At 31.9% G+C, this 12,875-nt stretch overlaps 1 protein-coding gene across 1 annotated transcript; it reads right to left on the reverse strand.

The window, feature by feature from the left end:
* Positions 1–9,966: 9,966 nt before the first annotated feature.
* On the reverse strand, positions 9,967–12,407 carry LOC124365179 (nucleolar protein 58-like). Its single transcript, XM_046821131.1, has 3 exons — positions 12,375–12,407; positions 10,891–10,956; positions 9,967–10,679 (listed from the first exon to the last, which is right to left on the reverse strand). The coding sequence occupies exons 1-3, from the start codon at positions 12,378–12,380 to the stop codon at positions 10,008–10,010; spliced, it is 744 nt and encodes a 247-aa protein (XP_046677087.1). The 5' UTR covers positions 12,381–12,407; the 3' UTR covers positions 9,967–10,007.
* Positions 12,408–12,875: the final 468 nt, after the last annotated feature.

Raw genomic sequence — 12,875 nt, forward strand, 5'->3', positions numbered from 1 at the left:
GACATTCAGCATCCTTGCCTGTATAAATTTAAAATGTGCCGTGTACGAGCAAACAAATTATTGTATAAATATTTTGTTGGGAGTATTATTTGTATTATTAATGCTATTGGATTGCTCTGAGATATAAGCTTTGAAGATGAGAATTAGTAAATTGTTTAGCTTTTCTTTACGATAATGTTTCGTTTATTTAAAGTAAAGTCTTCACATATCTCTTTTATCTATATCTAGTGGAGCAGTCGGCTCCAGAAAGACTGATATAAGTATGGAGACAGGTTTTCCGCCTAATGATTTTCCGAGATTCAAAGAATTTTAAGAACCATAAAAATATCCACGCATTCATAGAGAGGACCAAATAATAAACTATTCAAGTACAATAAGTTTATGAGGCGTTGTTCTCATTTTGAAATCTTATTTAAAAACTTTTAAAAAGTGAATTACCAAAATTATATATAAAAATAAACAATGGCCTAAAATTTAGTCTTATGTACTTACGCTAAAAGTAATAGATTTTAGTGCGGTTATTTAATACTTTTAAGAAATCAAAACCAAAACACAATTAGTTAACCATAATAATTATTATATATAATTAGTTATATAAATTAAAGACGTGCAAGACACGAACGCGAGATTATAATATAAATATAGTAAGTAAGAATTAGTATACAGGGATTGAAGCTGAGGAGATGGAAATAAAAGAAGTGTACTTTCCTCGCCTACACTGTGTGCAGCTGTAATACTCTAAAGGGCTCACCTCATACACATTTATCAGTTGTCTCAACTGAAAGAGCGTCAGCTGGTGTTTTATCTACTGTACAGATTTATTTCTAAGTTTTCTTCCAAACATTTTTTAATATTAATTGAAATGATCTTAGGCTTATTGATAATAGAAAACAATTGGTAGTGTGTCATAGGTTATGACATGGCTGCTAATACGGTTATGATAACTATGTGAAAGAAGTATATAAGTTGCACAAATTAAACGCAACAGGTTCGTGAACCATAAGTCACGCACACGCACATATTTTTAAATGCCTATAAAGCAATAAAATATTATAAATGCAGAGTCTAAATTACGTAGATAAATAGTATAACTAAGATTTGTCTGTTATATGATATGACAAAAACAAATATCTACCAAAGGTAGCCGCTTTGATTGCAGCAGAGACCATACAAGGTACTCTAGGAAATTGTTTGTGCATAGATCATGTATAATTAGCAAGTACACTCACGGCATATTGATAATTAAATAGCCCACGGTTATTGTTTCAACCCAATACAATAACTATACACTTGAACGTTTATATTTGCGATTATTCCAGAAATAACTCTTTGAAATTGAAATGTACATAGTAGCAATAGTATATTATTATCAGTACTTACCATTTATTGGGTAATTGTGACTGTGGTTTCATCGATTAAATTTAGATACTAAATGCATAATTCAACTGAGGCAACGGATTATCATAGGAATCAACAGGACGTAATTATAATCTTGTGATACAGACTGCAACTATCTCATGGATTACTATAAGCTTGTGGCCCTTTGGACTTTTAAACCCAATATCAATTGGATGAATTCTTTCTTGGATGAAGAAGAATTTATATCTAAAGTTTCACGTCTCAAGGTCCTTTCTTTCAAGAGTATTTGAACATACGGACACGCGTACATGGAACGACATGTATATATGTAAGTCCTTAATCGTTTAAATGCAATTATCTTGGAAATAATTGTTGCTATCCTAATTTGTCAGTTAATTGAGATTCGTTATTAAAAAATATATTTTTTTAAATTACAACGACGTAGCTTTAGATCAAGTTTTTTCAAGTTTCATTAAAGCATTGATTATAAAATTGCTGCATACTTTCTCAGAATACACTTTAATTTCTGTAAAAATAATTATACACTCCCTATGATCAATATTCAAAAATGTTGAATATAAATAAATAGTATAAAAAGTAGTAAACAATATTTAAAGAGCAAAAGTTGTAGATAGCTGAGTTACATTATTAATTTTTAACATTTCAAAAGTAGTCTTAAACATACCTACTAACCACATAATAAAATAAAAAGGAATGCGAATTAGATTTTGACGCTAACAGCATATATTTAAAGAGGGACTAAAGAATTCTCATTATCGCAGACTATATATTGATATTTTATTGTAACATCTCCGTTATCTCGTGGCCACGGCAGCTATCTCAAGGTACAGGGACAAGCAGTGTTTTGTGACGTCAAAATCCGCATTAGATAGCGGTAACTAGATCCCTGAGATCCGTACAAGACCCTAATACTCCCTAATAATGTATCCTCTCTTCTTGGCCATTATTTATGTTAAACTGCTTGTTGCATTCTATATGTTAACAAAATAAATTCACAAATTTATTATAAATATCTGTGTGATTTGTTATAAACGTATTACTTATATCTTAAATACAGTATACAGGGTGAGTGGCTCTTGGTGTGACAACATTTTTTTAGTTGTAATGCAATGTAAATGTGATACAATGGCGGTTATAAAAATGTTGCTTTAGTTGAATTAAATATTTACACAGATCTTTTATTACAACATTGGAATTCAAAAATTTCCAAAATTGTTAAATAAATAACCATTCAAGGTTTGACATATTTAATTATCTTAACTACTAAATAAACATGTTTCGGTTAGCAAAGTATGTAATAACAGTTTTTTACCGATAACATAACACAAAAATACCGAGATCCGTGCTTGATAACTGCCATGAAAGTTGTCAATGTAACGGTCAAAAAGACCGACATACTGGAAATAATCAAACTTATTAATATCTTGTTTTTAAATGTAACTGTAAAGTAAGCTGGCATAAGACGCCATTACATTTGACAGATAAGAGCTTATAATTATTACTAAAGATGTATTACATAAAATTAAAACACTAGGAAAGAAAAAAATTGTACGTGTCACAGCAGAGAGGGTTGAAAGCCTCATACACATTTATCAGACGCATAAAATCTTGCTGCGTCATCTGGCTCTTTAATTATTTATAACCTTCTAAACTTGTGCACCAAGCTACTTTTAAGACTACTTTATGAACGGTATTATCTAGATATGTAGCTCTCACAGGTAGTACGTGTTAAAGCCGATGATAAAACTGTTCATCGAAACCTGGATCAACAACATGCTAATGACATGTGTGAACCTTTATTTATCAAGTACAAAGCTCTTGTAATTTGACACAATTACACTCCGCAGTCATTGATTTGCCTCTGGCTGGCGATAAGTTAATTGCTGACACGTGTCATTAAAAGCAGATTTAAAGCTTCAATTGTTCACTTCCAATACACTTTAGAAACATGAAACATCAATGAAACAGTATTTTTTGAAGGATAATAGGCCATGGCCAAATATACAATATTAAATATCATGATCTGTAACTTGAGCTTTTCCACAGGTGCAAATCACACAAAATTGGCACAAGGACAACCTGTGTTTGAATTATAGCATTTTCTTTTAACATCGAGTACACATAAAGTTGAGAGGAAACACCCATTTTTTCAGCAAATTTTCTTTATTCAATGTCACTAAATATAAAAATTTGAAATAAAAGTGGCCAACTCTAAAATATTGACAAGAAAATGAAACCCATAGTATTTGCTTTTCTTGTGGTTTAAACCTGATGACAATTTCAATTTTAGCGTAAAATATGTCTTTGCCGTGACAAAGAGAAGTGTTCACAGAGGTAAAGCCGATGTAGCGAGTTTATACCGTAGTTGAGAGTTGTGTTACACTTTGTATTGGTTAATCAAGCACCGGCCTCTGGTCCCATGTACCACAAGTACTTGACAGACATTCCAAAACCAGTACAAATACCATCACATCAAAAATTAACTTGAGACGACAAAAAAGTTAAGTTTTCTGAGAAATTATACTTAGTATGAAGTAAATTTAAAAGCAAAATATTGTCTCGGACATTGTTTCCATTATAAATTTAAGTAATTTACTAGTTCAACTGCCAACGACGTATTTAACTTTCAAAAATATCTTGATATACAAGTCTTAGATCAAGATCAATATAATAAGATTCAAGTTTTCGAGAACACTTCAGCCTCATAACAGGTTTCATTAATGATAGATTCCCGCTAATCCCACTAATCCCGTTTAAGGAAATTTCAAATGTCTTCTTCAGGTTATAGTATATTGAGTATGATGAAGGAAATGTGTTATTTTTTTATAGGTGAGGTATTTAGGTTTAAGAGTAACGCTGAATAAATTCTTAATAACACATTTTAATACTCTTTGTTTTTTGCGATAGAAAAATTGAGAATGAAACATGATTTTCCGGTCATTTCAAACCTGGAACTGTAGTTATTTGCTAGATCAATGACCCACCTGAGGCAGAGGATTGTAGATCTCGAAACGTAAGGTTACTTACTGATTTACTGTATCACTGAACTATAACAAATTTTTTAAAATCCCTGTTTCCTTCTTATGTTTTTAAATTTCCCAACTCAATGAACTAATAATTTGGATTAAATCAAAACTGCTTAAAATACTCGTAAATCGACTGTTGAAATATAAAACATAGCCAGTTGTATTGTTAAATATCACCCACAACTTACTAGATTGTTTTACAAAAACTGACATTTAATATTACCATAAACTAAATTAGTCTACGTCGTATATATCCGATTTTTTGACATTTGTATATAAGGGCTACGACTTATAGGAGTGCATGACTATTGAATCATAGCAGTGTTGAAAATAAATAAATTACGTTAAAAAATAAGATAGTAAATTTACCATAAAATTTCTTGCTGAAACTTGATAAATCACCAAGTTGTATTGGCAAAAATTAGAAATAATATGGAACGCTGATTCTATAATGAACAATATAGAAAAAGGTTGTTGAACTGAATTAGAATCAGATTTTTTAATTATAAACTATGTAGTAACAAAAAATATGATTACATTTTAGTTAATTAGTTCACTGTTTGAGTTAAAAAAACTACAAAGCAGGTCACATCGGGCAGGGAATAATTTTATAAAGAGAAACACAGTACACAGGAAAACTATATTAATTTTTGTGCAAAGTTTTTTTCGTTTCTATTTTTCCCCCTACTTTTTTCTTAACCATGCGATATTTACATGTAACACCATGAAAGTTTTATTATCTCGGAAAGGATGAAAATTTACTGTAAGTTTTTATTAGTATATAGTAGATAAGAAAATATTTAAAATTATGAAATTATATGTGTTATATATTATATACATTGAAACTCCCTTTGAATGGTTACAATTTACTTAACTATTACATTGAATATATACAATATCCTTGACGTGTAAAGAGAAGAATGAAAATAAATAAGTGAGTTCATTAGTAATAATTATTTTAAAGATGTTTGGAGGACTAGTCTGGTTATCCAAGTTCCGCTGTTTAAGGAGAGAAGATAAGGATAGGAGAAATGTCATGAAACGTACCAAATGAATACAATTTCCAGTTACCAATGGAAGCTCTTTCTATTAACAAAGAGTTAAAGGAGAACAAAGGAGTTACAGCAATAACAGATAATGGTAGGATATAGAGGATCTGTGCAGAAGCCGCAAAGATTGAGGAAAGTATAGAGAAAAAATGGATCGTGTCAATAGAGTCAACGATCATACGAGAGATGCAACCCCACTGGCCAACCCGAACATCGCGGGCACAAGGGTGGTTCGGTCGTGATAAATTTTGAATAGTTATTTGAGGGCCAACGACTGATCTCTCGTTCACAATTCTTTGAAAAAGTGTGCATGTGTAATCAGTTACGAGGAAAATGGCAATGACGTTCTTTTCACCTTAGCATTTTTTGACAAAACTTATACTTCTTTCCGTGGGATGTAAAAGTTAAACATTAAAGATTTGACTCTATAATTAAGAATTATTATTCTGTTGAGAGTTTTTCACAGATTTTAAAAAATATTCAGAACAAATTAGACTTACAAATCTATTTCATTACCAAGTTTAGTTTTGAGGGCTTGTACAAACACGTTCCTAATCTAGTTGTATATGATCACATTGTGGCCACCACATGCATCAATATAAGACAGCTGTGCTGTTGGCTAGAAGGGATCACATCAGAAAACAATCAGGAATATATTCATCCTGGAGATGGCGTGATTGGTCAACAAACTGGCAGCATCTCCACAATGAGCTGAGTTATAGAAATATTCCTGACCTCGCACACCGCTTGCCCTGTATCTCGGGATATTTCTATTTTAAATACGTTATCTTTACGAGAGACGATTCTGCTTGTGTAGTTCGTGTTAGAGACGTTTCTTTACAAACCTCTTATGACATAGAATATACATTAAATAGACTTCCGTGTGCTATTAACAAGCCAACTACTGTTACTATGTGTATACTGTTACACAAGTATGGACACGGAACTACCGCACATTATAATACAGAGCAATTGTATTGATATAATATAAACCTGTGCATTATCTACATAGCTACATTTACACTGTTGGCAACCACAGTGTTAAAATTTAAAATAAAACATTCTTGGTTGTTGTACATTGACCATTTTTTTTAATACTTTTTATATTCTCTAGTGGTACCCGTTTTTTTACCATAATTATGAATGCTACTCATAGTTTGTAAACAAAAACCTCGATCTCGGAACACATCAAACATAAAGAAAAAAATTATTTTCAACATAGATACAACCATATGTCTATATAAAATAAAAACCGTTCCATAGGTGGAAATCATACGGTAGTGGTATACATATCCCTATCCATCCTGAATAGAAGCTGTTTGAACATATTATTAATTTTGTGTAAAATCGGTTTGCCATTCATCTACTTTTGAAGAAGTTTTGAAATTTACTATTTTTCCTAAATTATGGAAGAGGATCAATAAAAATATCCCAGACCATATGCAAGGTAAAGAAAACTCTCCAGAATATTTTTTGTTGTAGTTTGTGTTTGGTTGCTACACAATTTAAAAATTTACAGTGTTTTTTTACTACTGCTAATTTGCATACTCTTGTTTTGATATCTGTTGTTAAATATCAAATTACTAGAAACTATACGTTACATACAAGTCTAGTGTAAGTGTTTACTACATGATTTTATGGACATTTTTCATTAGTTTTAGTAACGTTATGGTTCAAGATCTTTAATCTGATATTTTTCTCAGGTGACTGATTTTATTAAGAGGATGTTTTAGAGTTAGTGTACATAATATTGAGTCAAAAGAAGTGTGTTGTGATTCCTGACATATGTGCGTCAATGTTTTGGTTTGATTTGCTTATTTAACCTAGATTATAGTTATGTGTTATGTTCGAGATGTTGCTGATATTATGTATCACTGAAAGATAGGAAGTATCCGGAAAAATCCTGTTTTCTTCACAATTCTTCCAGTGCTAAAAGCAAGCCTCAAACAATGAATATCTTGCTACAGTAAACTTGCCATAATTGTACAATAATTCTTTATATTTTAACCAATGTAAAATACCAAAATTGGAACTGCCTAGAGAGGCCATACACAAATTTACTAAATCTATAGTTAATACTGGTTTGCAATAATCCACAACTCAAGGCTACCTTATATAGTTTAATGTATTATAGAAGAACAAGTCAACTGAAGTAATCGTTTGACTCAACACTTTGAACGGCTATTGTGAGATATCCAATGTTAACAAAATTGCCATCAGAATTCAATTGATGAGATAATTTTGGCTCACTTTTGAGACCCATCCTTAGACAACAAATGTTACACAAAAGGTGGCAGTGCCAGTAATGCACATGCGCAGGTGAATGCAGGAACGGAGCGATATCGTGATTATCATGATTGGCTTCATCTACAGGAGTCGCCGTTGAATATGACACGGGCTGCCAGAAAAATATTAATCTAATGTTGCCTTCTTTATTGGAGCAATTATTTATTGAATAATTGTTTATGTACCATAGATTATCGTCTACAATATTTGCAAGTACGTTTCTATTGAGTTATACTGCACGTTTTGTTTTGGTACTATGTCATATATCCCTAATTTTACATATGGTGACGTTTAGTGTACCTACTTTATACGTGAACTCGAGTATATATTAATCATTTGAACTGTTATACAAGATTTCACTTTAGTTCAAACAATGTTAAAGGGATTAAATTGTGGAAATACTTCCTTCGTTCCTCTAGAAAAACCCATCGTAATTCACCAGTAGTAAACAAATAAAAAAAGTAATACTACAAGCTATAAACAGTCTAGTACACTGTCCTGATTTACTTCGCGTGATTAATTTCAAAAATCCCTCCTCTACTCGCTCCACTGATATTCTTATTAGTCAGCATCACCGAACAAACTATGCAGCAGGCAGCATAATGGCACGCCTCCAGAGAATGGGAAATGGCATATCTGCAGTGTGGACTACTTCAGAGATAATGCGAGCTCGTTCAGACGGAAGGTGATGCATCTTTAGCATTCTCATCAACAGTTCGCTGTTGTGGTGCAGTGGATTTGGTGCTTTGGATGGCTTTAGGGGGCCACACAATCAAAGTGCTGTCATTCAGTATCTAGATTGGTGCCTTTTAAGTGCCACACATTTGGTTTGTTTGGTGCCAATTTACCTTTCCAAGAGCATTTCTTTGTTAAAATTCTTTTGGTATTTATTATCATTATTTTATCATTTTATTTTCTGTATTTCTTATTTATTGTTGTCTGCTGCTCATTGTTGCTGCTTGTGTGTAATCTTTGCATTGCATGTCACCTACTATTGCTTGTTAATCTATTTATATTTTATAATTGTTACTCTGTTACTGACTATATTTGATTTCTAATTATCTTATTATCTTTATATTTAGACCTAGTGCAGTTATCACTTATTGCTGTTAAATAATTATTAATACACTGGTATGGTACAGTCTTTTTGTTGTGGTTTTTATTTATATTATTATAAAATGTTATTTTTATTTATATATTAGAAAAAACATTTATTTGAAATAACTCAGGCTAATTATGTACGTAAGCTATTACGTAAATTTGTAAATGTCCATTGGAATAAAACAAATAAATCAGTTGTTAAACCAAAACTAACAACAAACATGTCAGCTATTGTAACTGATTAGTTACGGTTTAGACAATCACCCTATGGCTCTAACACTTTTAACTCTGGTATCAGGGTAATTTTCACTATCATGGTAAATTAAAGTGATACAAAAAACTTACAGACCGGACAGGACATAGCATCATGAAATTGTCTTACAATTTTAAGCGCAAATATTGGTTTTTGATCGTTTAGGTTGAAAAGATTATGTTATTGTAAGACCATTAAGATGACTTGTTTTAAAAATTCCAATATTCAAATATTAACGCCATTAATTTTAACATAAATATTGTCTGTTCAGACAAAATCTACAAATAACAAGCACGCATAATGTGATCAACTTTTAAAGCTGTACACATATTGGTCTCATAAAAGCAATTTTAGCCTAACAAAAAAGGTTATTTTCTTCCCTTAGTACTCAAAATATTTTTACGTCATGATTTATCACTGAATATTATTGCTGGTGACATATATTCAGTTAGTCAAAATGCTTTTGTTCTTTTTGAACAAGAAGCTGAGAAATCTCTCATTGCACTTAGTCCTCAAAGGACCTTTGAGGTGATTACGATGTGACAGGATATTAAAGATACGTATGGTAGAGATTAGAAGCCATTAGGAAGATTGATGGCATTATATCTCATTTATGTCACTTTGGAGAAGTGGAGTCCACCTATGTACCACCGTCTCCAGTCAAAACAGGCAAGGGTGGCAAGGCTTTTTATCTAGGCTAGCAACTGCCTCACTCCAATAGCAATCTTCTGCACTAGATTAGTCCTATCGTCTATCCTTGTAACCCAATATATAGACATTTGCATTTAGTGTTTAATGTCCACTGTCTAGGTACAGCTTAAAGATAAAAATTATGTAAACCTACCTGGGGATAGTAAACTTTGTAAAACACATCCTGAAGATTTTTATATTGTAACATTTTATATCACAATATCAGCTATAATTTCTGAGCCTTTCTCTTGATTTTCTGCTGGAATTTGATCGCGTATTTTCCACGTTGCCTTGTCGAGATGAAGTTGACGGAGAACGACGACCAATGCTAGAAGCGCGAGAAGCTACAGATATGTTATCTTCAGACCGCCTATCAAGTTTGGCTTCAGACTTTGGAGTTTTCTTTTCCTCTCTCTTATTGGGCTCGACTTTTCTCTTTTTGGAGGATTCTTTTTTTCTTTCTTCCTCTTCCTCATCTGTAGAATAGCTATCCTTTTTACTTTTTGCATCATCAGACTTCCGAGTCTTCTTGTTATTTTTCTTATTCGATGCTTCACCTTTTCTTTTTTGAGAATCTTTCTTCTTACCTCCTTGATCCTCTTCGTCTGTATTATTGTCATTCTTCGGGCTTTTCTCCTCCTCATCAGAATCCTGATCACGGCTCTTATCCTTTCGACTTTGCTTCGAACCTTTACGACCGTTACTCCGTGAATTTTCATCACTTCCGCTTGACTTTCCTCCTGTTAGCTTTTGCCATATTTCTTGTAATTTCTTCCGTATTGAATCTGCTACTTCTGGGGCGAATATCGCAAGTAACACATGAGCAAGTAAAAGCAAAAGGATTATAAATATCAAAATCCACAGCAAATTGCCCCAAAATGATGACTTTTTCTGCTGTAACATAAAAATTGAATACTTTAATATTTGTAGAACTGTAAATTACATCGAAAGTAGAATCGGTTATATTAAGTTTACTCTTCTATTAATTAAGAATTTAAATGAAATCACACAAGAAATTTAGTTTTTAATAACAATACAAAATTTAAGTTTTCAAATAAAATTACCTATCGTTTATTTGGTTATACTTACTTTAAGAGATACTTACTATATCAGCATAAACCCCAAAACAGTAGTTAGATATGCAGAATTGGGAATAATAGCCGGATCTTTTCTGAAAGCACATATTTAAATATAATATTATTAATAAATTCTTCAATAAATGTACTAAAACTACGTATAGTTCTGTATTGCACAAGAGTGTTTTAAATGAATACCAACCATTTTTAAAATTACCATTACTAATTCGTCTACTTTCAAAATATATAATTGATCGATATATTAATTTTTTATTGGAGACAAGAATTTGAAAAATACATTTTTTACGTGAGTGTAGAACAATTTTATATCCATGATCTATCGAAAAAGAACTGACCGGCTTGAAAGTTTTTAAGAAGCTCCATCTTTACGCGAAACACTTATTTTTACGATAATGCATGTCAGTGCATAACATTTTTACTAAGTATTGGCGAAATGTTTTACATTGGTCTTATACTTAGCCATAATGGCAACGAGAAAATAAAGTAAGAAATCCTTAACCAAACTGAGAATAATAATATTTGGTTTCAGTATTTTATATTTTTACCATAGATGAAAAATACGAAACATATTAGAATCGGAAATCATTATTATAAATGTGTAAATAGTTTGGCACTCTTGCGTTGTATTACCCTTAATAGTTAACCACGTGTTTATTTTTTTCACTATATAATTTAAATTAATTAACTAAAATATGAATATATCATGACAAGATATATTGTAGTGTTTATTTAACTGTAAAATTTTAATTTTGAATGAATCTGTATTGGAATGTACTAATTGGTTAAAAATGAGTTATACGATGTTCAAGCAGCCTCGGCAAAGCGTCGAATATGGTACTCCTACCTTGTTATATTTAGTTATGTAAAATCTTTGTGTTATTTATAGAGTACTTAACTGGACTTTTTGGAAAGGAATTTTCAGGAAGAGCAAGGTCTAGGTCTGCCACCTCCTTGATCTCACGGTACAGACACAATGATGTGGGACAGTGGACACTATCTCAGACATGTCACTATTTCTGAAGGGGGGGGGGGGTTGTTCTCTGTCAGCCCCTCACTGTCAAAGTTATCAGGTCAAAGTTTCTTCCTCACGCTAAGTGTTGTAAAAATCCTTTAAAGCTAAAAGTGCACAACTTACTCAATCAAAAACTATCGTCAAACTTAAGGTCAATGATGTGCTAATTCTGCACATCCATTGTTTTTACTGTTTACCTAGTACCCAGGAAAGGTTCTACTCACAGGTTTATACCCTAAGTTACGAGTGACATCTCTTCGGGCAGCTTTTCTTGTTAAGTCGTTCGAAAGTGATCCATATCAAGTTGAACATAATTGACAAAAATTATATCCAAATTATAATAATCAGTAATTTAATTTATGTAGACTCTTACTTCATACTACTTTGGTGTCAGCATGCTATTATTTAACAGTAGTAACTTATTAGGTGCGTAATTATTTGTTAATTTGAACATATTTTGAACGAAAGTTACTTCCTTACCCCCATGGTGAATAATGCGCATTGGCGGCACTTATAGTCTGTCATGTATTTTTTTCCAAGAGCTCAGTACCTACATCATGTAATTGTGCGAGACTTGATTGATGTAATTTGTAATGTAATGTGTATCGTGTGTTAGCTGTAAAAATATGTTGAATTTTCTTGAGTGGAATTTATATAATGGTTGTAACCATAGAAACATTTTTGAATTCGGAGTTAGCCATTTTGAGTATGTAAAAGTTTACTAAATTATTCACAGGTGTAATTTATTCCTTTGCTTTATTATGGCGTACCTGAACTTTGAAGGAGGCGTAATCCCTATCGTACTAACAATGGATGTCAACGTGTATTAGAGTATCATGTGTTAACATGAACTTTACTTAGCTATATGAACTGTGGCCAGCAAGCACGCTATGGAAGGTGAAGTGAGGCCAATGTACGTTTTACATAACGTTTTTAGTATTTTACAACTTTATTTGTGAAAAGAAATCTTATAATCTATAT

Source organism: Homalodisca vitripennis, chromosome 6 (genome assembly GCF_021130785.1).
Source record: "Homalodisca vitripennis isolate AUS2020 chromosome 6, UT_GWSS_2.1, whole genome shotgun sequence".
NCBI lineage: Eukaryota > Metazoa > Arthropoda > Insecta > Hemiptera > Cicadellidae > Homalodisca > Homalodisca vitripennis.